The sequence below is a fragment of the Chlorella variabilis genome, assembly GCF_000147415.1.
Source record: "Chlorella variabilis unplaced genomic scaffold CHLNCscaffold_20, whole genome shotgun sequence".
NCBI lineage: Eukaryota > Viridiplantae > Chlorophyta > Trebouxiophyceae > Chlorellales > Chlorellaceae > Chlorella > Chlorella variabilis.
In genome coordinates, this window is record NW_005435068.1 from 319,034 (window position 1) to 341,206 (window position 22,173).

Below are 22,173 nucleotides of genomic sequence, written 5' to 3' on the forward strand. Positions count from 1 at the left end.
ATGGTGCAGGCGGGCAAGGCGGGGCAGATGCAGTCCCAGCCAGTGCAGGCGGCCCCGCCAACGGCAGCGGGCACCCCCAGGCCGGCGCGCCTGGTCGGCCACCCCACCCCGCGCCCAGCTTGCAGGCGCCACGGGCGCGGTTTGTTTCCTCTCGCAGCCGCGGCGCCGCGCCCGCCTGGCGCCCCGCTCGCCCCGCGTTGACGCCGCCGCGCGCCGCCGCCGCCGCCGCTTCCACCGCCGCAGAGGGAGGTGCACAACGTGGAGGAGATGCGGGCAGCCATGAACGACAGCTCGGTGGACCACGTGATGCTGATGCGCCCCGATGGCTGGAACGTCACCGAGGAGACCTTCCCACCACACTCTGTCTACATCCGCAACCGCTCGCTGCTGCTGGAGGGGTCCGGCCCGGGCTTCTTCCATTTCGACGTGAGCCCCGGGCGTGCCGGCTGCCGGCTGCCGGCGGCGGCGCAGGCCAGGCCGGGCCAGCCCAGGCCAGGCCCACGGCGTGAGACGCAGCGGCGGCGGCTGCGGCGAGGGCCGGGGGGGTCCGCGGGCCTGCATGCCGCCGCCGAGCGGCCCACCCGGCGCAATGCAACGCGGCCCGTTCGCCGCGGCAATGCAACAAGCCCGCTCCCCGCTGCCCGCTCCCGCTCATGCCCCTGCCGGCCCCTGCTGGCGCGCTGGCATGCAGATGAACCTGGTGCAGGACCAAGTCATCATCCTGGACGGCGGCAACCTGACGCAGCGCAACATCTGGTGAGCGGCGGCGGCGGTGGTGGTCGGGCGGGGCGGCGCGGCTCATGGGGCGGGGCTGGGCCGACCTTGCCTGCCTCCCTCCTCCCCTCCAGGGCCGACCACTGCTTCCACGGAAAGCCGCCCTACTCGTGCTTCACCAAGATGGGACGTGAGCCTGCCGACGGCGCCACGCTGCGCCCGCTTTGTGCTCGCACCGCGGCTGCGCCACATGCGCGCCGCTGCATCTGGCCTGCCGCGCCCTCCGTGCCAGTCCTGCGCCCTCTCTTCGCCCAAGCTAGCTGCATTGCACGAGGACAGGCTGTGCTGCGATCCCTCGCCCTGTCCCGCCTTCCTTGCTCCGAGTCCCTCCCGATGCACCCTTCCCTGCCTGCTCGTGCAGCGGGCGGCTGGGGCCTGCTGCACAACTTCAAGGTCAGCGACGCCTCCTGCACCAACACCCAGCACTCTGTCTCCATCGCCACCAGCCTCATGTTCATCCGCTTCGGCAGCTTCCTGGGCGGCACATACGACGTGGAGCACCTCGATACAAGGTGGGGAGGCGCGGCCCAAGCACCAGCCCAACGAGTGGCGCGGCACACGGCCCCGCAATGCCCACGCAGCATGCCCCGTGGCCGCTCCCGTACCGTGGCATGCGGCGGGTGCTGCTCGGCGCCTCTGCTTGCTTGCTGCCAGCGATGACGCCGCGACGCAATTGTTTTGCTGCCCGCAGAACGGTGCTCGTCAAGGACACGGGCTGGCTGCGCAGCCCAGATGTGGCGGCATACTTGCGGGTCATCAACACCACCTTCTCCTGCACCGGCAACATCACGCACCCTGTGCCGCCGGGTGAGCAAGCTGCTGCAGGCTGCCCGAGGGCCGACACGGCCCAGCCGGCAGCCACCTGCTGCGGTAGCACCGGCTTCCCCACGCTGTGCTTGGCAGCCGCACAACCGCAGCTTCCTGCCTGCCGGGCTGAGCCTGCCGGGCCGCTGCTGCTCCCATGGTGCTTGCAGAGACACGGCTGGTTATCTTGCCGGTGTGGCAGCAGTATTTGCTGCTGGTGGGTGGCCTGGCGCTGCTGTTCCTGACGGCAGGACTGTTCTGGTGCTGGCACCGCAGAGGTGGGCTGGTGGGCTGCTGTCGGGCGCCGTGCGTGGCTGCCTTGCTCCTCGTTCCCGCGCCGCATGGCTGCAAGCAGCGGCTGGCGCCGGCTCCGCCAGCATCATCTGTATTTCTCCTCCTGCCGCCGCAGCCCGCGAGTCGTCGCTGCCGGAGCACCGCATCGCCGAGTCTCGAGGCTTCCTGCTGGAGGAGCCGCTGGGGTCTGGCCACTTTGGGCGCGTGTATCGAGGCCGCACCAAGAGCTTGGGGCAGGTGGGGCCTGCGCAGCATCGGAGGGCACATCAAGGGAAGCTGCCGCGGCAGTTGGGGGCAGCAGCGGAGCCAGCGGCGTCGAGCAGCAGCTGCCTAGCATCACTGCGTCGCCTGTTGACGCTGCGTCGAGCCGCGGCCCGACCTGCTGTGCCCGCTGCGCTCCTGCTGCGCCCTGCTGTGCAGCTGGTGGCCATCAAGGTCATCGACCTGCTGCCCAGCCAGCGCCGCCAGCTGGTGTACGCCTGCCGCGAGTGCCAGCTCATGTCGCGCGTGCAGCACCCCTCGATCGTGCGCGTGGTCACCTTTTATGCGGCCCAGGTGCAGGCGCGGCCGCAGGTGGTGGAGCTCACGTGAGTCGCCTGCTTGCTGCCTGCACCAGCGCCGCGCTGCTCGCTGCCTGGCCAGCCGTGCTGCAGCGAGGCAGCCCCCTGCGCAGCTGCCTGTCTGCGGACACGCCCCTACTCCCAGGCCTATGTGAGCGCGGGTTGGCAGCTGTGGCGCCTGGCGCCCCGCATGCCGTGCCCAGCGGCCGACTTGCCGTGCCGCCGCAACCATGCCTTGCGGTGCAGGCCGGGCATTGAGTATGTTGAGATCGGCTTCAATGTGGCATCCATCATTGACGGCAGCACCGCCGCGGCTTGGGCCTCCTCCCAGGAGGCCCGCTATCAGGGCAGCGCCAACGGCAGCGGCGGCAGCAGCGTAGCGCCCAACGCGGGTGGCGGCAGCAGAGGTCAGCGCATGCATGCACCCCAAGCGTCGTCTGCTGTGCTGTGCTTGATGCTAAACACGCGCCTGCGACTGACGCTCACGGCCGTCCATCATGGTTGCCCACGAATGGTTGCAGGGCCACCGACCAACAGTGGCGGCAGCACTGCCTCATCCAGTGACGGCATGGAGGGTGTTCTTTCCACGCAGGCAAACTGCCGCCCAGCAGGACACCTGCTGAACACCATCCATGTGTTGCAGGGGTGGTGCAGGAATCCACTGGCCTGCTGCGGTGTGGACACGGTGGCATGCCCCGCTGTGACGGCCTCGCCCTCCTGCCGCGCCCCGCTTGCTGCAGGTGCAGCTAGTGATGCAGTACTGCGACTTGGGGACACTGGAGCAGTCTGTGAGGGCTGGGATGTTCAGGGACGCAGAGACTGGGCAGGTCAAGCTGGTGAGATGGGCTGGGAGCGCATCAGCCTTGTTGCTTTTGTTCCTGGAATCCATTGTGCTGCAGGTTGGATGGGGGCACTCGTGCCCTTTGGTGGTCTGCACTCCTGCTCTTTGGTGCACCAGTCGGCACTAAGCCTGGCCTGCCCGTTGCTGCCTTGTGCAGCGCCACATCCTGGCCACAGGGCTGGAGATTGCAGAGGGCCTGGAGTACCTGCACCACTCCGACCGCCGCATGGTGCACCGCGACCTGTCGGCCACCAACATCCTGCTCACCACCTCCGCCGCCGACGACCGCGGCTTCCGCGCCCTGCTGTCCGACTTTGGTGAGGCTGCGGTGGCTGCTGCTGCCGTGTGCTGCGCCATGCTGCACACCCTGTGCACGCAGTCAAGTGCCGTGCTTGGCCTGCTGGCAAGCAGCCTCCTCGCCGATCCTCCCTTCATGCCCTGCCTCTGCGCTGCGCAGGCCTCACCACCTCTCTATCGGAGGAGCAGACGCACAAGACCAGCGAAGTGAAGGGCACCTTGAGGTGCGTCGCATGCATGCATGCATGCTGCGGTTGGGGCCGTCTGCTTGCCGCGTGCTTGCTGCGGCTGGGTGCGCTCGGAGCTCGCCAGCTGGTTCTAAGTCGGCTCTGCCCTGGCGCTGCCGCAGCTACATGAGCCCGGAGCTGTTCCTCCGGGACGATGTGTCCCCCGCCCTGGACGTCTACTCGCTGGGCATCATACGTGAGGCGCTGCGGCAAGCAGCGGCAGTTTCACAGGGTCCTGACGTTTGCCTGCAGCCTCGCTGCTCAGCAGCGCCCTGCCCTGCTGCCTGGCATGTTTTGTCGCGCCTGGTGGTGGGGTGCGCGCTCGCGTCTCTGACGCCGCTGCCCTGCTGCAGTGCACCTGATGTATTCTGGAGCGGACCCGTATGCGGACCAGGGTCCCGCGGTCATCATCCTTGCAAAGGTGCTTCCCGAGGTGGACGCCTCGGCGGAGCATTGCTCGCGCCTCTGCCAGCATGTGCCTGCATGCTTGCCGCTGCGCTTTGGGCTGCTTAGCGGCGGCGTCGGCGGCATGGCACGGGATGTCCTGCTGCCTGCATGGGTTAGCAACACAACCCGTCTCATGTGTGCCTGCCTGTGCTGCGCGCTGCAGGTGCGTGCCAGCGAGCACCCAGAGGAGGCGCGCCTGCCGCCGCTGGAGGGCTGCCCCCAGGCCTACCAGCAGCTGGTGTGGGACTGCACCCACGCCGAGCGCCGCAGCAGGTGCGGGGAGCCGAGTGGCGCTGCTGCCAGACAGGCCCTGCCCTTCGCACATGCACCCTTGCTGCATTAACCGCCCTTCCTGTTCAGCTAGGTGAGCTCTGCTCCAGCTGCTGAGCTCTGCACGCCTGCTGCATGCATTGCCTGCAGGCCCACCGCGGCGCAGGTGGTGAGGCGCCTCCGCGCGCAGCTGGCTGCGACCACGTGACCCGCCTTGCGGCTGCCAGCCATGCGCGATGGGCCAGAAAGGATGGCCCCTCCCTGCTCGAGCTTCTCTGCTTCCTTGCATTCCTGCCCGCACTGCGCTGCGGCATCCCTTGTGGGTCGTGGTGTGCCAATTGATATGTGCACCATCCCCTTCCATGAAGGTTGCATCCATTTCATGCACGTTGCAGCCTGCAATAACACTGGTTCTCCTCCATGCAAGCATCCAATTGCGTGGTCTCCAATTTCGGGTTTGATCCGTTCTCATTGTTTTTCTTTCCAAACAATACATGCACAATCCAAGAGCAGCCATTTTTATTCGACGCTCGATACCAAGCATTCACCCAAGCTGCTCAAACAAACCACTTATGCATCCTCCCAACAAACCGCACGCATGTTACATTCAAGTCTCTTGAAAACTATTTTTTTTACTTTTGGCGCCAGCTTTGCCAACGGGTTGGCATAGCGCGCGCGCTGCGCAGCTCCCACTACTCTCTAGTCTTTAAACTTGTTAAAATTTTCAGCTACAGTTGGTGCGGTACGGTGAAGCAAGCAATAAAGGCGTGCAGCAGCTCCGTCTGGCACCGGCAGCCTTGGACGAGCCACACAGAGCAGCTGCTGTGCGTGGATGGCACCCCAGCCCCGTTTGGGGCCAGGCACCGCCCTACTCCTCGTCGACTACCAACTCGACTTCATGGACGAGCACCCAGCAGGCCCGGTGCCGGTGCCAGGCGCGCGCCGCCTGTGCCCGGTGCTGAACCGGCTGATGGCGGCGGCGCGCCGGGCGCGGGCGGCGGTGGTGGCCAGCCAGGACTGGCACCTGCAGGCAAGGCTGCGCGGGGGCCCCAGGCTCCTCGACAGCAGCTGCCGAGCGCCGACCCCTCGCTGCGGCCCGCGCCTCCGCAGCGGTCCAAATGCACACACACGCAAACGTCCGCCCCTCCCGCCTCCGCACACACGCAGAGCCACGTGAGCTTCATCACCAGCCACCCAGCCCAGCTTGACGGCGGCTGGGAGCTGGTGGGGGGTGCCAGCGGCCGCACGGTCGAGGTGGAGGTGGGCGGGCGGCGCACGGCGCTCCGCCTGTTCCCCTCGCATTGCGTTGCAGGCACCAGCGGCGCTCAGTTTGCAGGTGCGGCACAGCACTGCCTGCCTGCCTCCCTCCCTCCCTCCCATCCAGTCCACCCAGCGCTGCTCTGCTGTGCCGACGCGGCCCCATTCTGCCGCCCTAGAGGGCGTGTGGGAGCTCCCACACTAGCATGTCACCCCCCTGCCCTGCCCATGATGCGGTGCAGAAGGCCTTGACATCCAACTGATCCAACACAGCGTGCACAAGGGGATGGCGGAGGGGGTGGAGGCCTATAGCGCTTTCCACGACATGGCCCGCAGCAGCACAGGCGAGCCAGCCCTCCCTGGTTCTGCAGCCTCATGGAAAGCGTGGCCTGGCGCCTCATGTGCTTCAGCAGCAACAGGGACTCCCGGCTGCTCCCCTGCTGCTCAGCAGCGCTGCTTGAATCCCTCGTACGCCCGTACAGGCCTCACGGGCTGGCTGCGCCAGCGAGGCGTCTCCACCCTGTTTGTGTGCGGAGTGGCGACAGAGTTCTGTGTGCGGGCCACCGTGCTGGACAGCCTGGCTGAAGGGTTTGCCACAGTGCTACTCACGGATGCAGGTGCGACAGCAAAGGCTAGCACTGCGCAGCACAGCACGGCGGTGGTGGCCGCCGCATCTGGGCAGGGCACAGGTGCCTGCTCGCCTCCTGCACACTCCCCTGCAGTGGCTGGGGTGGATGCCGCTGCATGCCAGGACGCCGTGCGAGACATGCAGCAGCAGGGAGCAGTGCTGATGACTGGCGCCGAGCTGATCGGTGGGGACGCCCATGCTGGCAGATGAGGCGACGGCCGCGCATTTGGAGGGGAACGGCCGTCGCTTGTGCTCTGCATGGGCAGCAGGTGGCCGGCGGCTGTGCATCCGTGGGTTACATGCGTTTGCTCATTCTGCGCCGCGACATATCGTAACAGCGGCGGCAAGGAATATGTGAAGGGGAGACGAGGATTCTGAACGAGAGGATAGATGGAAAGAGGGTGGGTGCGTAAGTGGAAAAGACTGGGAGGGATAGATGGAAGAGTGTGGGTGTGTATGTGGAAAAGACTGGAAAGAGTGTGGGTGTGAAAGTGGAAAAGAGTGTGAGGGACAACGGGCGAGGGGCGTTGGGCAGCCCCGGCGGATCAATCAATCGTGAGGCAAAGGCCGGAGAGAAAATGTGAGAAAAGCAGGGTGGGGATGGAAAATAAAGGCACCCAAGACTGGGGAGGTAACATGTTGCTCCCAAGGGCTACATGTATGTAACGTTGTGGGCATGAGAACATGCTGCATCTGGCACTACTTCATGAGGAGGTTCTCCAAGCGCCGAACAAGGTCGGCAGCTGTGGGCCTGCAGGGCAGCAAGGGATGCGGGCCAGCATTGCGATGCTGAACCGCAACCCACCCCAGCCCTACTGTGCAGCAGGCTTCCAGCAGCGCCAGGCTGCCAGCACACGGCTGTGCACCAAGGTTGTGGAACCTGGGCGCACCTGCTGCGGCGCTCGTAGTGTGTGCAGTCCCACACCAGCTGCTGGTAGGCCTCAGGGCAGCCCTCCAGCTGCGGCAGGCGCGCCTCCTCCCGGACCTACACCAGGCAGGCAGAAAATCCTTGGATGGGAGTTGGAGCATGCCGCACACAACCTACCGGGAAGGATGACGAGGGCACCCCGGGGCAACAGTGCGCCGGCGCCGTGACCTGCGAGCCTCGCACCTTTGCGAGGATGATCATGGCGGGGCTCTTGCCCTGGTAGGGGTCCTGCCCGGTGTACATCATGTGCACTGCAGCGCAGCGGCGGGTGTGGAGTGGGGAATGCCAGAACGAGGACAGCAGCAGCCGCCGGCATGACAACCACACCAGCAGTGCCAGCAAGCCCAGCAGAAGCGCCTGCCGCTGCTGCAGATAGCAGCCTCACGTATGATGCCCAGCGAGTAGACGTCCAGGGCGGGCGACACATCGTCCCGGACAAACAGCTCCGGGCTCATGTAGCTGCGGCAGCGCCAGGGCGGGGAGCGGGCCGCAGTAGGTGAAGCTGCCCTGCCCCAAACCCACCCCTCAGGCCAGCACAGCATGCACACAGGTCAGCAGCAGGCCAACGACGTGAAGAAGGAGGCACGCTGGGTGTGCCGGGCTGCTGCTGCTTGCTCCGCTCGCCTGACAGTCCCCTTGACCTGGCTGGTCTTGTGGGTTTGGTCAGCTGACAGCACTGTGCTGAGGCCTGCAATTAAGCAACCGCGTGCCCATGAGGCAGTGCACACGGCCAGGCATCAACGCCAACTTCCCAACCAATGCACGCGCAGCTGCCGAAATCACAGACATGAAGACAGGGAGAGCGTGCGGGCCGCCGACAGCAGCCGCCCCAGCCCCACCAAAGTCGGACAGCAGGGCGCGGAAGCCGCGGTCGTCGTCGGCGGAGGTGGTGAGCAGGATGTTGGTGGCCGACAGGTCGCGGTGCACCATGCGGCGGTCGGAGTGGTGCAGGTACTCCAGGCCTGCCGCTATCTCCAAGGCGGTCAGCAGGATGTGGCGCTGCAGCGCGGGGGGACATGCCAGACAGCAGGTAGTTGGCAGACCGGCAGGCTGTCGAGCGGGTAGGCAGGTACAGGCATGCGACACAGATGGGCGCCCATGAGAAATGCGCTAGGCACAGAAGGGCACACGCGGTGGACGATTACAACAGCACGACATAGGCAGGCAGGCGGGCTCACGATCCGGCGATGGCCAGTCACGGCATCTATGAACACGCCTCCCTTCACCGCCTGCTCCAGTGTCCCCATGTCGCAGTACTGCGTCACCAGCTGCACCTGCAGGCAGGGCAAGGAGGGATGGGCCGGTGTGGTGGGTGGTCAAGGGGAGCCTGAGCAAGCAAAGCGGCAGCAAGTGAAGCGCTGGGGAGAAGCCTGAACACAACGGGCTGCAAGCGTACCTGTATGGATTGCACGCCTTCCATCTTGTCTGAAATGCTGCTGCTGGCATTGGACCCAGGGCCTGAGCCTGCACACCGCCAGTCGGAGCATGAATTCACACTATTTCAGGATGCCGCCAAGAACCCTACCGCAGCCCTCCAAACCAATGACAGACGCGATGGCACACACGGCACAGCAATGCACGACACACATCCCAACCCGCCACTCGCCTGCACTGCCTTGGGGCGGCGTGCCGGTCGCCCCGCTGCCGCCAGAGCCCCTGGCACGCTGCTGGCTCCCCAGAGAGAAGCCGCTGCCGTTGCTGCCCTGTTGCTGTCCAGACGACCCGCTGGCTGCTGCACCTCCTCCACTGCTGCCGGCCTGAGGAGGCACCTGGTACCCAACCTCCACGTATTCGCTACGGTCGGGTCTGCAGGCCAGCAGGCCAACGGGCGAATGGAAAGAGGCAGCGTGAGGTTGGCACCAGCAGAAATCTGGCCGCTGGCAGCAGCTGGTGCCCTGAGCTGCTGCCACTGGCACCTTGCGAGCTGGCAAATGGAGAGATAGCTTGCCCCCTCCACACACTAATGAGCACATGCAACAAACATGGCAACTGCCCAGCCCTCGACAAGTGCAGTTTCATGAGACAGCAAGCAGGTAGCGGACGTGCGATCGCTCGCTGCCAGCCACGTCCACTTACATGACCTCCACAAGCCGCTGCGTGCGCTGCACCTTGGCGGTGTAGAAGGTGAACACCCGCACAATGTTGTCATGCTGCACGCTGGACAGCAGCTGGCACTCGCGATAGGCGGCCAGCACCTGGCTGCGCTGGCTGGGCAGCAGGTCGATGACCTTGATGGCCACCAGCTGCACAGCAGGGCGCAGCAGGGGCTCGGCAGGCACAGCGGGCACGGGCTGGTGAGGGTTGCAAGTGACGCACCCACGGCATTGTGCGGCCAGCCAGCGTGTCCCCCTCCGCACCTGCCCGCTGGTCCGCTTGCGCCCGCGGTACACGCGTCCAAAGTGCCCTTTGCCCAGCGGTGCTTCCAGCAAAAACCCTTTAGATTCGGCGATCCGATACTCAGGCGCTCGAGCATTCCGCGCTGCAGCAGCGGGGAGCACACGAGGCATTCGTCGCAAGGTAAACACACTTGATCATAAGGCGGCTGCCTGCAGCCGACAAAGCAGGCTCAGGCGCAGCACTGGGCCTTTTCCAGCAAGCAGTAACACCCCACCTCTACTGTTGCTACACCAGAGCAGCCCAGACACCAGTGCGAGCAAGACAAGCCCGCCCGCTGCCAGCAGCGATGGCGATACATGCGTCAGCTCCACGTCAACAAAGTCTGCAGGCAAACCAAAATGCGCACAAGTGAGTGGTCCAGCCGCCTGCGCCGGGCGCTCGGCGGCCCTTTGCAGGCCTCCAGCACAGCATGGCGGAGGGCGCACCATCCGGCAGCGGGTGTGTCGTGTTGCCGGTGCAGGTGAGGGTCAGGTTTGAGAAGCGCCACTTGGAGTCGTGGGTGCCACCTGACAGCCAGCCAGAGTCCTTGATGAGCATGGTCCTGCGAGGGCGGCCACCCAGGGAGCGGGAGCACGCGTCTGGACTGGGCACAGCACGAGCAGGCGTTTCAGGCGAGCAGCACCGTTGCGAGGCATGAGCTGGAGCCTGGCATCGTAAGCAGAGGCGGCCCCGCAGCCCACCTGGCATCCAAGTCTTTGCCAATCCGTGCCCTGGCCCCTAGCGTGTACCGCATGCGGTTCTCAACCTCCTGTATCGCTGGGGAGCGGCGGGCATTGACGCACGCTATGTCGCTCAAGCGCGCATCTACCAGATCTATCCAGCCGCCCTCTGCGAGCATTGGGAGGGCGCCGGCAGCACCTCAGACGGTGGCGGCTGTGTGCTACAAGAGATCTCTTCGGCTCCACGTCACCCCTGCCATGGCACTGCAAGCCACGCCATCCTTGCAGCCGGCCGGCAGACGGGCAGGCGCAGCGGCGATGTGCGCAGAGGTGCGGCGGGGGGCCATGCGGGCTGGCTGCCTGGCTCACCCAGCACGCTGCAGATGCAGAGGGCCAGCACGTCGTTGGCCAGGCAGTGATCCAGCCACACATTGCGCACAGTGAGGCCGCCGCCGTCGGACACCAGCACGTGCATGCCCTTCACCATATTGTACTGCAGGGCAGGATGCAAAAAGGCACGTCGGCCGGGCACGCCAGCATGCCCTAAATTATCGCTGGGACGACGATCAGCGGCACCAAACGGATGCTGCTGCACTGTAAGTAGTACGCCAGCATGCCCGGGGATATGTCAACAATGCATCGCGGGCGTGCCGGGAGGCGGCGGGCGAGCAGGTGCAGCAGGCGGCCAGCCTGCTTTCTTCTGACAGCGCGGTCGCCTTCTCACGTCAAAGTAGACAAGGCCTGGGCCCTGGCCCTCCAGCAGCACCTCGCGGCCGACCAGCTTCAACGGCACATCGGCGGGCAGGTCGTCGGCCGAGCAGTTGAAATTGCCGGCCTGCATCGCGACAATGTGGCGCACGCCGCCATCCGCCAGCGCCTCTCGCAGCTCCCGGCAGCTGTACACCTCCCTCTGCGGCAGGTGGGGCAGGTGCAGATCAGTGCGAGCGTGCAAGCGGGTCCTGGGCGCGTCCTTGCCCGGACCGCGGCGGCGGGTGCCAAGGCGGCAGAAGCTAGGCGGAGCCAGCAGCATTGGGGACCGTCTAACCTTCTGCGCTGCGCACTGCTTGCAAAGGGGCGCAAGCAGGGCCAGCAGCACTACAGCAGCGACCGCCACTGGCATTCTCGGCCGCAGGAGCGCCAGCGGCGCTTGCTATTCACGATTGCGGATGGTCTTGATCAAGAAGTGTTCATGGCAGCACGGCGCTTTCATCTGAAAGGCGCTGAAGGAGCACGCACGCGAGGCGTTAGGATAAGAACGGCTTAAGCCTTTTCAGGCTCTCAATTGCAGGTTGTGGCGTGCCGAGCACCAGGCGTGCAGTCCACAGGGCTCGCCCTGCTTTCCTCCTCCACCTTTCCATCAGGCTCGTCAGGTCCTGAAGGTTGATCAGCTCTCCACTTGACTAAGGGCTTTTTAGGCACGATACCATTATTACATCATCATCGAGTCGAGAACCAGGAGCTGAAGCTAGAAGTCTCCGAGGGTCAATGCACACCGGTCAACACTGCGGGTCGAATGCCGCCAGCGGGCCCGCCGCCGCCCCGCTCCCGCCACCCTGTCACACATCCGGCTCCTCCTCGTCGCTGCTGCTGCACCGCTGCCCGCCGTAGGCCGCCGTCAAGAAGCTGTGCATGGCGTCCACGGTCTGAATGGCGCCCGCGCCGTCCACCTGCATGCCCGCCGCGTCGGCGGCGGCAGCCAGCGCCGCGTTGCCCAGCGCCGCCGCCGTGGCCTCGGTAGACAGCATGGCCAGAGGCTGGGTGCTGGATGCCGCAGCGCCGCGTGAGGTGCCGCCTGCAGCAGCTGCTGCTGCTGCTGCCGCCCCGCCGCGGCTCGCCCTGTGCTCGCCCTCTCCAGTGGTGGTGGCAGGCCGCTTGGCCGCACGCTGACCTCCTTCCACTCCTGCCGACGCTGCAGCAGCCAGGCAGGCAGGCGGGCGGCAGGCAGTGCGCCACCCTGTCAGCAATCGGTTTCCCAAACGGACCGGTCGTGCTAGAGCAGCCAGGCATGGGCAGGAGGCCGGGCACGGCACCCACCCGGCCGCTTGAGCGACTCCTTGGCGGGCCGCGCCGCAGCCTTGGCGGCCGCCGCCGCGGAGCGCGCCACGCCGGCAGCCGCCTTCTCCTCCTCCCTGGCCGCCCTGGCCGCCGCGCGCGCCGCCTTGGCCGCCGCCTCCCGCGCCGCCCGCTCCGCCGCCCGCGCCGCCGCCTGCCGCCGCGCCTCCGCCTCCCTCTCCGCCTCCTTCACAGCCTTCTTGGCAGCCCTGGCCTCCGCCTTGGCGCGAGCCTCCGCCTCCGCCACCTCACGCACCGCCTGCAGCGGCCACCCAGCACTCCCACACGCCTCACTCTTAGTTGCAGCCACGCAGCAGGTGATGTGAACAGAGCAAGCCCAGCCCAGCCCAGCCCGGCCCGGCCCGCTCGCCTGCGCCGCCTTCTCCCGCTCCGCCTGCATCTGCTGGTGCAGCGACTTGACCGTCTCCACATCCAGGGTGGCGGCACGCCTGGCGTGCGGCGCGCCCCTGGCCTGCACGGCGGCGACCGGCGGAGGGTGAGCAGCGCACGAGGCTGGCAAGGCATGCAGGGCAGGGCAGGGCAGGGCAGGGCAGGGCAGGCGGCTCACGTTGAGGCTGCCGCCGGTGCCGGTGCGCTGCAGGCTGGGCTTGCGGGGCAGGAACATGCTGTCTATGTCGGTCGCCACCAGGCGGCTTGCGCGGGAGGCGCCGCCGCCGGCCGCTGGCGGCGCCGCCGCCGCCCGCTGCGCCTGCACGGCCGCCCGCGGCGGCGGCTGCGCCGCCTGCTGCGCCGCGGGCTGCGCCGGCGGCTGCAGCCGGCCGCCGGGGCCCAGCGGCGCGGCGGGGCCGCCGCCCTGCTGGCGCTGCGAGGGCGCCTCAGCGGCGGGGCGCAGGCGGAAGTGGTGGTGCTGCTTGGCGGGGGCCGCCGCGCCGCCGCCGCCTCCCCGCAGCTTCTGCAGCAGCTCCCTGTTCATGTACACCTCCTGCGGCAGCAGCGGGGAAGGCGCCCCGCCACCGTGGGTGGCGCCGCGTGCCACGCAGCCGCAGTAACAGCAACCTCACCCGCCTCATGGAAGCGCCAGGCTCACGGCAGCCCGGGCTGGCATCCAGCAAACACATCGGCAACCACCGGTGGCCGCAGCCGGCAACGACACCATGCTTCCCAATCCCAGGGTCTCCAGTCATCCCAGAGAAGGATGATGGGGGTGGAAAAAAAAAAACTGACGGCAGCCTTTGCAATCCCAGACAAGGCCGAGAAAGCCTGCCAGCAGCGCGGCCCCCCACCTCCAGCGGGCGGTAGAGGCGCGGGTCCGCTCCCTCCAGCAGCGCCTGCAGGCCCTCCAGCGTGCGCCCCACCAGCTTGGACCCCGCCAGCAGCGCGTCGTTGTGCAGGCGGCCGTCAAAGCCGCCCACCGACTGAGCCATCGCGCGCACCCACTCGTCCCTGCGGCACGGCAGAGCGTGGGGAGTGGACAGCACACCAGGCTGTGGGGCAGGGCCAGGCAGTGGGTGGGCAGGCAGGCAGGCAGGCAGGCGGTCGGCACGGCGACAGCCAGCAAGTAGCAGGGGCGACCAGCAGGCAGGCAGGCGGCGGCGCACTTGTCGGCGGTGCCGGCGGCCGCCAGCTTGGCCAGCGCGGGCTGCAGCTCGGCCAGGTCGCGCTTGCGCATGAACAGCGGCGCCAGCAGCAGGCGGGAGCGCACGAGCGGGTCCAGGCCCTCCCACTTCTCCCCCGCCACCAGGTACTGCAGGCGCGGGCGGCGGCGGGAGCGGCTCGCCGTGGTGAGCGGGCGGCGCCAGGTCTGCGGATGCTGCGTCTGTGGCTGTGGCATCCGCCTGGATCAACCGTGTGTGCCGGGGCGTGCACAGGCCACGCGGGGAGGGGGCGCACCTCGATGATGACGTCGGTGAGCACCCCCGACACGTTGCTGGCGCTCCATTCTCCACTGAGCTTGTTGGTGACGAAGCGTGTGAAGTCGGACATTTTTTTGCTCCTGCCCAGCGTCACAAGTTGTGGTGATGGTCCTCAGAACCCCAACCAGGAGCCCCAGGGGCCGCAAACCAGCCTGCTGAATGCCCCACTGCCCGTCCAGGTGCCTGTGAAGGCGGCTTCATGCAGGCGACGTGGCGCGCAGCGGGCAGCGCACCGCCCGCCGCTCTCCACCCCTCAGCGCCTGAGCGAGTAGCTATGTCAGCGTGTTCCCTTACATTGAAATGACACAAATCCAAGGAACGACGAGCTGCGGTGATGTGCATTGCCTCTCAGCCCCCCTCACCTCTCCTTGCCGCCGCCCTCCTCTCCCTCGCCCCCGCTGTCGCTGCCGCTGCCGTAGCCTGCGATCAGCCCCAGCGCCTGCTCCGCTGCCTCATCCTCATCCTGCTCTGCCTCCTGGTGGCTGAGCGGCTGCTGCGCCGCCACCACCACCGTGCCTGCTGCTGCCGCCGCCGCCGCTCCCGCGGCGCCCGCCGCCCAGCCCTGCTCCTGCGCCTGCTGCCAGTAGTGGTCCTCTGGCCGCATGTACCGTGTGTAATCATCCGCCGCTGCAGCGCCGCTCGGATAGTAGCCGCCCGGGTGCTGCTGCTGCCAGGCCTGCCACGCAGCCCACTGCGCCGCCTCATCCCGCTCCACCTCCTCTGGCCCCGCCTCGTCAGCGCTCTCCTCGCCCGCCGCCGCCTCACCATCGCTGCCGCCGCCGCCCTCCCCCTGCTGCTGCTGGTACAAGAACTGGTCCCATCCCTCGTAGGAGTGGCGGTACCGGCCGCCGCCGCCGCCGCCGTACTGCGCGTCCGTGTCTGCGCCAGGGCAGGCAGGAGAGGAGGGGGCGGGCATGGCACCGATTCAACCTGCAGCCTTGGCACTGGAAGAGGGAGCTGGCCCCGAATGGCGCCACCTACTCACACACCCCGTGTGCGCACGTGCGCCGCATGCATGTGCACACACACATGCACGCACACACAGCCGCAGCCGCACTTGGGTAGGAGGCGGAGGCCAGGCCTGGCTGCACCGTGGCGGCCAGGTGCAGCTGCTGGATGCGGGCGCGCTTGGCGTCGGGCGCTAGCTCGTTCACTGCCTGCACATAATGACACACACAGGCAGTGTGTGAGCTATGGCAGCAGGCTGGGCATGGGGGACCAGCAGGCATCGGGCGGCCCGCCACGGCGCACACCAACCCAGCGCACGCGCTGCCCCGGCCGCGCGCACAGCGCACACACAGCCCCCCGCCGCCGCCGCCCGCCTCGCCTTGGCGTACGCGTCCCGCAGCGCGTCCTCCCGCTCCTGCTGCACCCGCACCACCGCCCTCGGGTTGGGATCGTCGTTGGCCCACCGCACATCCAGGATCTCTGCATGTGTGTGTGCGGCAGGCAGCCCGGGCGCAAGGCAGGTGAGGTGGGCACGCGTGCATATGCAGGCAGCAACAAGTGGGCACAAGTCAAGGCGGGTGGCCGCGACGGGCTGCAGGGAATACAATACAGCGCCGCCAGCTGCCCGGCGCCAGCGGGAGGGAGCCCAGAGCCCCACGGGGCGCACCCGTGGTGTCGCAGCCGCGCAGCGTCTGCTGGTGCATGGCCACCTTGGCAAACTCTGCGCTGCTGCGCCACTGGTACCTGCAGCAAACGGCGGCGGCAGGGCGACGCCGGGGTCAGGAAGAGCGGGACCGCAGGGGCAGCAGGTGCCGCAGGTGCTGCAGGTACTGCAGGTGGGACCCCGGCGTGATTCCATGATTAGAGCCACGCTGGAGGCCAGGGCTTGAGGTGCGGACGGCACGGTGGCTGGCCCAAGCGCTGGCCCCAGTGGCGGCCCAAGGGGAGGGGGGGCAGAGTGCTGGAGGGCCGGCCCGTGCACAGCGCAGGCGTGGGTGCGGGCGACTCGCCTGATGAAGGCCAGGGTCTTGGATGGCACCAGGTGCACGTTCTCTATGGGACCCCACTCCCCAAAGTTGTCCCCCACAATGTTGCGCACCTGCAGGATATTGTTTGCAGGGCAGTGGGCAGCGCAGGCGGGTCGGGCGGCACCTGTGAACAGCCCGCCCACAGAAGCAGCAGGCGGCGGCAGCCCGCCGGCGGCGCTGCCGCTAAGGGCCAGGCAACCTCCCGCCAGGCAGGCAGGCAGGCAGGCAGGCAGGCAGGCAGGCGGGCAGCGCACCTGCTCAGTGGGCAGCGTGCCCGCGCCGCCGTAATGCACATACAGAGTCTTGCACTCGCGCTCGTACGAGCCCACGCCTGCGCGCCGGGCAGGCAAGGGGGCAGGCACAGGAAGGCAGCAGGCACGCGAGATCATGCTGGGCGCCGGCAGGTGTGCACGGCACCGCTAGCGCTGCTGCCCCAGGTGCCTGCCCTGCGGCGGCAGGGCAGCCCGCGTCCGGCGCAGGCCCACCCTTCTTGCGCCCGTCCATGTGCCCCGGCAGGCGCTCGCGGCCAAAGATGTCGTGGGAGTAGTCTGTGCGGTGCCGCTCCTCGTCCTGGGCGGTGGGCAGGCGGTGCAGGAAGTCGCAGCTGTGGCCGTGGTGACTGCGTGGGGTGGGGAGGGGGTGGTTGGGTGGACAGGCGCGAGCAGAAGAGGCATGGCATCGCTGGGCCCCGGGGGTGGCACAGTACTTTGCGGGGCGAGCAGCTGCAGCCTGTGCGCGACATGACACAGGCCCCCCGAGCGGCGGGGAAGGCGGGCGGCAGGGGGCGGCAGCCAGGCGGGCGCGCACCAGATGCCGCGTGCAAAGTAGAGGCAGCAGTACTCCACACCCGACCCCTCGCCCCGCGTCCAGCCGCTGTCAATCTTGGGGTGGCAGCGGTACGCGCTCGCCTCCTTCTTGCGGTTCTCCCGCGGCTTGCGGTACTCTTTGAGCACCCGCCCCGTCCAGATGTTGACCGTGCCGGCCGCGTGCACCTCCTCGTGCCCCGTCACCGGCGCATCCACCTGCGGAGGGCAGAAGAAGAGGCAGCAGGCGGGGAAGGCGGCCAGTCAGCGGGGCAGCAGGTGGCGGCCAGTCAAGAGCGCGGCGGCGGCCGCAGCAGCCCGCGCTGTCGTTATGCGGGCTCTCACGATCACCTGCTTCCGCGCCAGGCGCTTGGGGGCCTCCGCCTGCTTGTTCAGGCTGGCCATCAGTCGCTCCATGGCTCAGGCAGCCCCTGACAGCGCCTAACAGTCACTGGGGGTGTTGTGGTGAAGCACGAGCAGGAGTGGCGGATGCAAAGACATGCTGCGATGGAGGCGCCAAGTCATAGCGGCCGCCAGTCGGGCCGCTGTGGCAGCCTGCCCGCGCTCACCAGGGCACTTGCACTATCAGGGTACTGCCCTGTGTGGCCAAACCGATCTCATCCCCGATTGTGGTTGGCACAAGGCCACACGAGGCGTAGCGGGCGGAGGAGCAAGACAGCTGCAGCGGTGTGGCTTTCGTGGCAGTGCCAGGCTGAGATGGCTGAACAATCCCAATCACACACGATGTTGGAAGCAATTTGAGCACGCAGGAGGCGGCGCAGTCAACACAGCAGAAGCAGGCTCTGGCTCTGGCACGTTATGCAGTGCCTCTGCGCGCCTTCCGGCATGGCAGCGTGCCAGATGAACTCAACGTTGATACCACTGCTTCTGAATTGGTACTCCATCGCGGTGGAATACGCCTGGAAAATGCCTCGCAGGCAGGCCCACACAGTGCATGCTGGGCAGCGCGGAGCGGGAGGGCGCGCACCGCAAGTGGCGGGCGGCACCGCGAGCGACATGCACGCTGCTGCTTGAACCTGTCCTCTGGCCATCCCCAATCATGCATGCCGGGTGCCAGAACGTCAGGCCTGGCTTCGGAATCGTCCTGCTGGAGCGGGGGCTGTGGGAAACCCTCAAAAACCCCAAGCTGTCCCGCGATCGAATGGGTACAAAAGGGGATTGCTTCACACTGGGGAGGCAGCGTGCAACGTTCAGTGAACATCGCGTGCCAGCATCGCTTGCCACCTGGCGAAATCCCTCGCAACGCCTCCAGAGGCGATCTGCTTGCTTCTCGCACCTGTCCTGCGACCTGGTGGTGTCTGTGCAAGCGCTCCGCAAGCTCCCGCCGAGTGCACTTCGCAGGCGGTCAGGCTGCAGCGCCCTGTGGGCTGGCCAGCCTTCTCAGCTTTTGTAGGCGACCCCAGCAATGAGTCCCGCCATCTAGCAGCGGCCCAGACGTGAGAGCCTGCCGACCACCACTCCCGAGCCCTGCCCGCCCCTCCAACCCCTTAGAGCGCTGAAAATCAGCGGGCTGAACGGCTCGAGGTGGGTCCCAGCTGCGGGTCGTGCCGGGGGGCGCGCAGGGGGCGGGCAGCAAGGGGGGACCGTCCTTCGGCCGGAACAGGCGCTGCCGCTGCCGCGTCTGCGCTGGGCACCTGTTGAGCGCCGCGGCTGTTGGTCCCACGTCCACCCTTCCCACGCGCTGCCGCAGACGTCAGGCATGCAGCCCAGCGGGCCGAGCCAGACGTCAGGCGGCTCTGGGCCGCCGCCGGGCCTGACGCCCCGCCTGTCCAGCGGCATCTCTTTCAAAGCCGTGGGCGACTGGTTCCAGACGCTGGGCGACGACCTGGGCAGCGTGATCGGCATCCCGCGCGGCAAGAGCGTGCGGCGATCGCCCACGCCCAGCGGGCCCTCCCAGCATGACGCCGCCATGGTGCCCCGCCTGCCCAGCACCTCCCTCCTGTCCAAGCAGCAGCAGGTGCGGCGCAGGAGCGAAGCGCCGCCGGGCAGCCCGCCACGAGCTGCCGGGCCGCCGGCAGCGTGCCCGTGCCTCCTCCAGCGGCGGCTCTCATGCGCTGCCTGCCTGCCGCTGCGGCGCCGCCGCCGTGCCGCAGATTGTGGTGGGGATGCTGATGAAGTACGTCAACCTGGGTGCGGGCTACCGCCACCGCCTGTTTGTACTGCAAGACGGCGTGCTGCGGTATTACAAGGTGCCCCGTAGCTGCCGCTCCCGTACCGCCTGCTGCCGCTTCTGTACCGCCTGCTCCTGCTGCTGCTGCTGCGTCCCGGGCTGGGGATGATGCGCACCTGCAAAAGATCCGCGGGCTGCGGTTGCGGCAGGCGTCCGGCCAGCTCTCCATGCCTGCCTGCCTTGCCAGCCACCCAGCGCTGCGCGGCCCCACCCAGCACCCCGCCCGGCTCGCGCGCCGCCTGCCTGCCCCCAGGTGTACGGCCCCACCGCCGTCAACGTGCACCAGCTGCTGGATGTGCTGCGGCAGCAGGGCGAGCTGTACCCAATCGGCGCCGAGGTGCGCACCGAGGGGAGGGCAGGCGCGGAGCAAACACAGCAGGGCGGGCAGGCAGGAGGCAGACAGGCAGCGGCATTGGGTGCCGGGTGCGGGCATGCACCGGCAGCGGCTTGGAGGTTGAAGGGAATGTAGCATGGCTGCCGCCGCGTGCTCCTGCGGCGCCCCAGTCCTCGGCTGCGGCAGCCTGGCGGCGCACGTGCGGCGCCTGCCCAGGCAGGCGGCGTGGACGCGGGCGGGGGCGCGGGCGCGGGGCCACCCACGCGCCGGGCCTGCCACGCCGGCCTGGCCCTTGCTTGCCTGTGTGCTGCAGGTCAGCCTGCTGGAGTCGCGGGATGAGCGCATGTCGGAGGGCGGTAGCGGTACCGCCGCCGCCGCCTACGTGCCGCCGTCGCCGCGCAGCGCGCGGGCGCGGGCGCGGCTGCCACCCCCGGCCGCCGAGATCCACCTTCAGGTGGCATCGCTGCGGGAGTCCAACGCCGACTACCGCAAGTTCTACGTGCACAGCGGCACCTCCACGCTCACGCTGCGGGCGGAGTCCAAGGAGGACCGATGGGTGTGGATGCAGGCGCTGCAGACCTGGTGCGCGGCGCGTGAGGGTGGGGTGCCCGGGCGGGTGCGCTGTGTGTGTCTGTGTCTGTGTCAGAGTGTGTGTGTGTGTGTGTTGGGAGGGAGGATGGCTCGCCGCCGCGCCGGCGGCATTGGCTCGCCCCGGCAGGCCCGCGCCGTGCCGTGGTCACGTGCGCCCACGCCCGCGCCCGCCGCGCCTTTCTCCGCCCCGCGCCGCCGCGCGCAGCAAGGGCTCCTGGGAGGGCATGACGCCGGCGGAGGCGAGCGCCCTGAAGCGGGATGCCGGGGCTAGCATCGTGTCGCAGGACGAGCGCTTCATGGCGCGTCTGCAGGAGGTGCGGCATGCGGCCGCGGCTGCGCCTGCGCCTGCGTCTGCGCCTGCCAGGGGGTGCAGGCAACCAGGGTGGCAGGTCGAGTCCCGGCGCGGGTGGCGCGGAGGGGCCGCCGCCCCGGCGCCGGCCGCCCGTGTGTGCTCGTGCTTGCAGCTACGTGCTGCGTGCCGGCGGCGCTGATGTGTGGGCGGGGCCCGGCCCGCGCCGGCGGCGTGTGCGCAGGTGAAGCGCACGCTAGCGGCCAAGGGGGTGTCTCGGGAGGTGTCACAATACATGGAGGACCTTCTGGTGCAGGCAAGCCCCTCTTTCTTCCCTCCTACTTTCCACCCTCGCCAGCGCCAGCGCGGCTACCAGCCCTGCCTGGCTGCCTGGCTCCTGTGTGCGACACAGGCGGCGCCACGCGTGCACCGGCTTCCATTGCCGCCAGCGCCTCGCTCCTCTCCGCCCCCGCTCTCACGCCTGCACGCGCGCACGCTGCCTTGTACCGCAGGAGCACCAGCAGTACCACGAGGTACTGGTGGCGGAGGAGAACAAGCGCAAGGCGCTGCTGGACATTGTTTATGGGCTGGAGGTGAGCGGCGGCGCTGGGCGGTGTGGCAGCTTTGGCGGCATGGCGTGTTGGGTTGTGCGGTGTGGTTGGGGGGTTGGCGTTTGGGGTACATGTGGGGCAGGCTTGCGGGTGGGCAGCGAAGCGTGTGGGTTGCCGTGGGCCGGAAGGTCTGTGCGACTGTGATGCTTGAGGGCAGCGGGGTGAGGGGCCGGCCGGCGCATGCGTGCGGCCTCGAAGCCGCCGGCCCCGCCGCCGGCGCGCAGAACGAGAAGCGGCAGCTGGAGACGGCGCTGGTGGTGGAGGGCACGCAGGCGGCGGCCATGAAGCACCGCCTGACCTCGGGTGAGGGGGGGTGGGCGTGAGGCGGGGCACCGCGGCGGGCTGCCGGGCGCCTGTCTGCCTGCCTGCCTGCTGACCTGGCAGCTGACCTGGGGGCTTCTGACCTGGCAGCTGACCTGGCAGCTGCCATGTGTGGGCAGCTGTGTCGGTGGTGTGTGGGCAGCTGTGGGAGCCGCTCGGCTGTATGTGTGGTGCTCGCCTGGCCTCTGCCGCGCGGGCGGCTGACGTGCGACTTGCGGCACTGCGTGTGTGTCGCGTGCGCCCCCGTCCCCAGGCGCCGCCTCTGACAGCGAGGAGCAGCTGACTGAGTATGAGCGGCAGGAGTCTGGCGTGGTGGGCAGCCCCGGCAACGGCGAGGAGGAGGAGGAGCAGGAGAGCATGTCGTCAGACGCCGAGGATGTGAGTAGCGGCGGCGGCGGCGCGGCAGGCAGAGCACCTGCTGCACATACGCCGCGGCCGGCCGGCGCTTTTTGCCCTTGTTCCTGCGGGACGCTTGGCTGGACGCTTGGCTGCTCGGCGGGCGGGCAGGCTGAAGGCCGTGCCTATCAGAGGGACAGCAGGCCGGTGGCAACCTGTGCCGGTGCCCCGTACCGCACCGTACCGCCTCAGCTGTGCTGCCTGGGGCCTGCCGCCGCTTGCTCCCTCTGCAGGAGTTTTATGAGTGCGAGTCTGGCAGCCTGGCGGGCAGCGCCTCCCACCGGCACAGCGGCAGCGTGGACCTCACCGGCTTCCTGGCGATCGAGGCGGAGGGCAGCGGCGGCGGCGTGGT

The 22,173-nt window shown here is 68.3% G+C and overlaps 7 protein-coding genes across 7 annotated transcripts in view; 3 read left to right on the forward strand and 4 right to left on the reverse strand.

Annotated features, from left to right (window-relative positions):
• On the forward strand, positions 1–4,722 carry CHLNCDRAFT_58735 (hypothetical protein; the record flags this gene model as incomplete). The annotated part of the gene is made up of 18 exons (XM_005844788.1): positions 1–93; positions 244–426; positions 692–756; positions 849–904; positions 1,136–1,286; positions 1,466–1,581; positions 1,749–1,856; positions 1,988–2,109; positions 2,293–2,459; positions 2,679–2,839; positions 2,954–3,066; positions 3,173–3,268; positions 3,431–3,590; positions 3,731–3,794; positions 3,920–3,993; positions 4,151–4,272; positions 4,408–4,517; positions 4,665–4,722. 18 exons carry the CDS (start codon positions 1–3, stop codon positions 4,720–4,722), a joined length of 2,019 nt encoding a protein of 672 aa, XP_005844850.1.
• A 950-nt stretch (positions 4,723–5,672) lies between these two features.
• CHLNCDRAFT_12440 (hypothetical protein) lies at positions 5,673–6,387 on the forward strand (the record flags this gene model as incomplete). The annotated part of the gene is made up of 3 exons (XM_005844789.1): positions 5,673–5,850; positions 6,014–6,133; positions 6,254–6,387. Coding segments are annotated over 3 exons (432 nt in total), but the record flags the coding sequence as incomplete, so codon positions are not given.
• Positions 6,388–7,098: 711 nt separating this feature from the next.
• Positions 7,099–11,503, reverse strand: CHLNCDRAFT_138337 (hypothetical protein; the record flags this gene model as incomplete). The annotated part of the gene is made up of 16 exons (XM_005844897.1): positions 7,099–7,150; positions 7,290–7,384; positions 7,511–7,578; positions 7,713–7,786; positions 7,895–8,015; positions 8,167–8,326; positions 8,506–8,601; positions 8,724–8,791; positions 8,940–9,133; positions 9,404–9,570; positions 9,685–9,806; positions 10,150–10,265; positions 10,405–10,552; positions 10,753–10,876; positions 11,108–11,293; positions 11,429–11,503. The coding sequence occupies 16 exons, from the start codon at positions 11,501–11,503 to the stop codon at positions 7,099–7,101; spliced, it is 1,866 nt and encodes a 621-aa protein (XP_005844959.1).
• A 436-nt stretch (positions 11,504–11,939) lies between these two features.
• CHLNCDRAFT_138338 (hypothetical protein) lies at positions 11,940–14,379 on the reverse strand (the record flags this gene model as incomplete). Its single annotated transcript, XM_005844898.1, has 6 exons — positions 11,940–12,292; positions 12,418–12,907; positions 13,004–13,378; positions 13,680–13,839; positions 13,995–14,140; positions 14,287–14,379. 6 exons carry the CDS (start codon positions 14,377–14,379, stop codon positions 11,940–11,942), a joined length of 1,617 nt encoding a protein of 538 aa, XP_005844960.1.
• Positions 14,380–14,667: 288 nt separating this feature from the next.
• On the reverse strand, positions 14,668–17,505 carry CHLNCDRAFT_138339 (hypothetical protein; the record flags this gene model as incomplete). The annotated part of the gene is made up of 10 exons (XM_005844899.1): positions 14,668–15,188; positions 15,367–15,466; positions 15,607–15,737; positions 15,925–16,001; positions 16,053–16,087; positions 16,264–16,356; positions 16,540–16,616; positions 16,771–16,904; positions 17,093–17,307; positions 17,440–17,505. 10 exons carry the CDS (start codon positions 17,503–17,505, stop codon positions 14,668–14,670), a joined length of 1,449 nt encoding a protein of 482 aa, XP_005844961.1.
• A 1,303-nt stretch (positions 17,506–18,808) lies between these two features.
• Positions 18,809–21,937, forward strand: CHLNCDRAFT_138340 (hypothetical protein; the record flags this gene model as incomplete). The annotated part of the gene is made up of 10 exons (XM_005844790.1): positions 18,809–19,066; positions 19,203–19,298; positions 19,533–19,616; positions 19,927–20,195; positions 20,410–20,518; positions 20,738–20,803; positions 21,006–21,086; positions 21,329–21,407; positions 21,679–21,803; positions 21,836–21,937. 10 exons carry the CDS (start codon positions 18,809–18,811, stop codon positions 21,935–21,937), a joined length of 1,269 nt encoding a protein of 422 aa, XP_005844852.1.
• A 122-nt stretch (positions 21,938–22,059) lies between these two features.
• CHLNCDRAFT_138341 (hypothetical protein) overlaps positions 22,060–22,173 on the reverse strand; it is a gene marked incomplete at both ends in the record, with an annotated part of 2,552 nt that continues 2,438 nt past the window's right edge. Inside the window, one exon of the mRNA XM_005844900.1 lies at positions 22,060–22,135. Within this exon, the coding sequence (XP_005844962.1) occupies positions 22,060–22,135 (76 nt within the window). The remainder of the gene's footprint in view (positions 22,136–22,173) is intronic.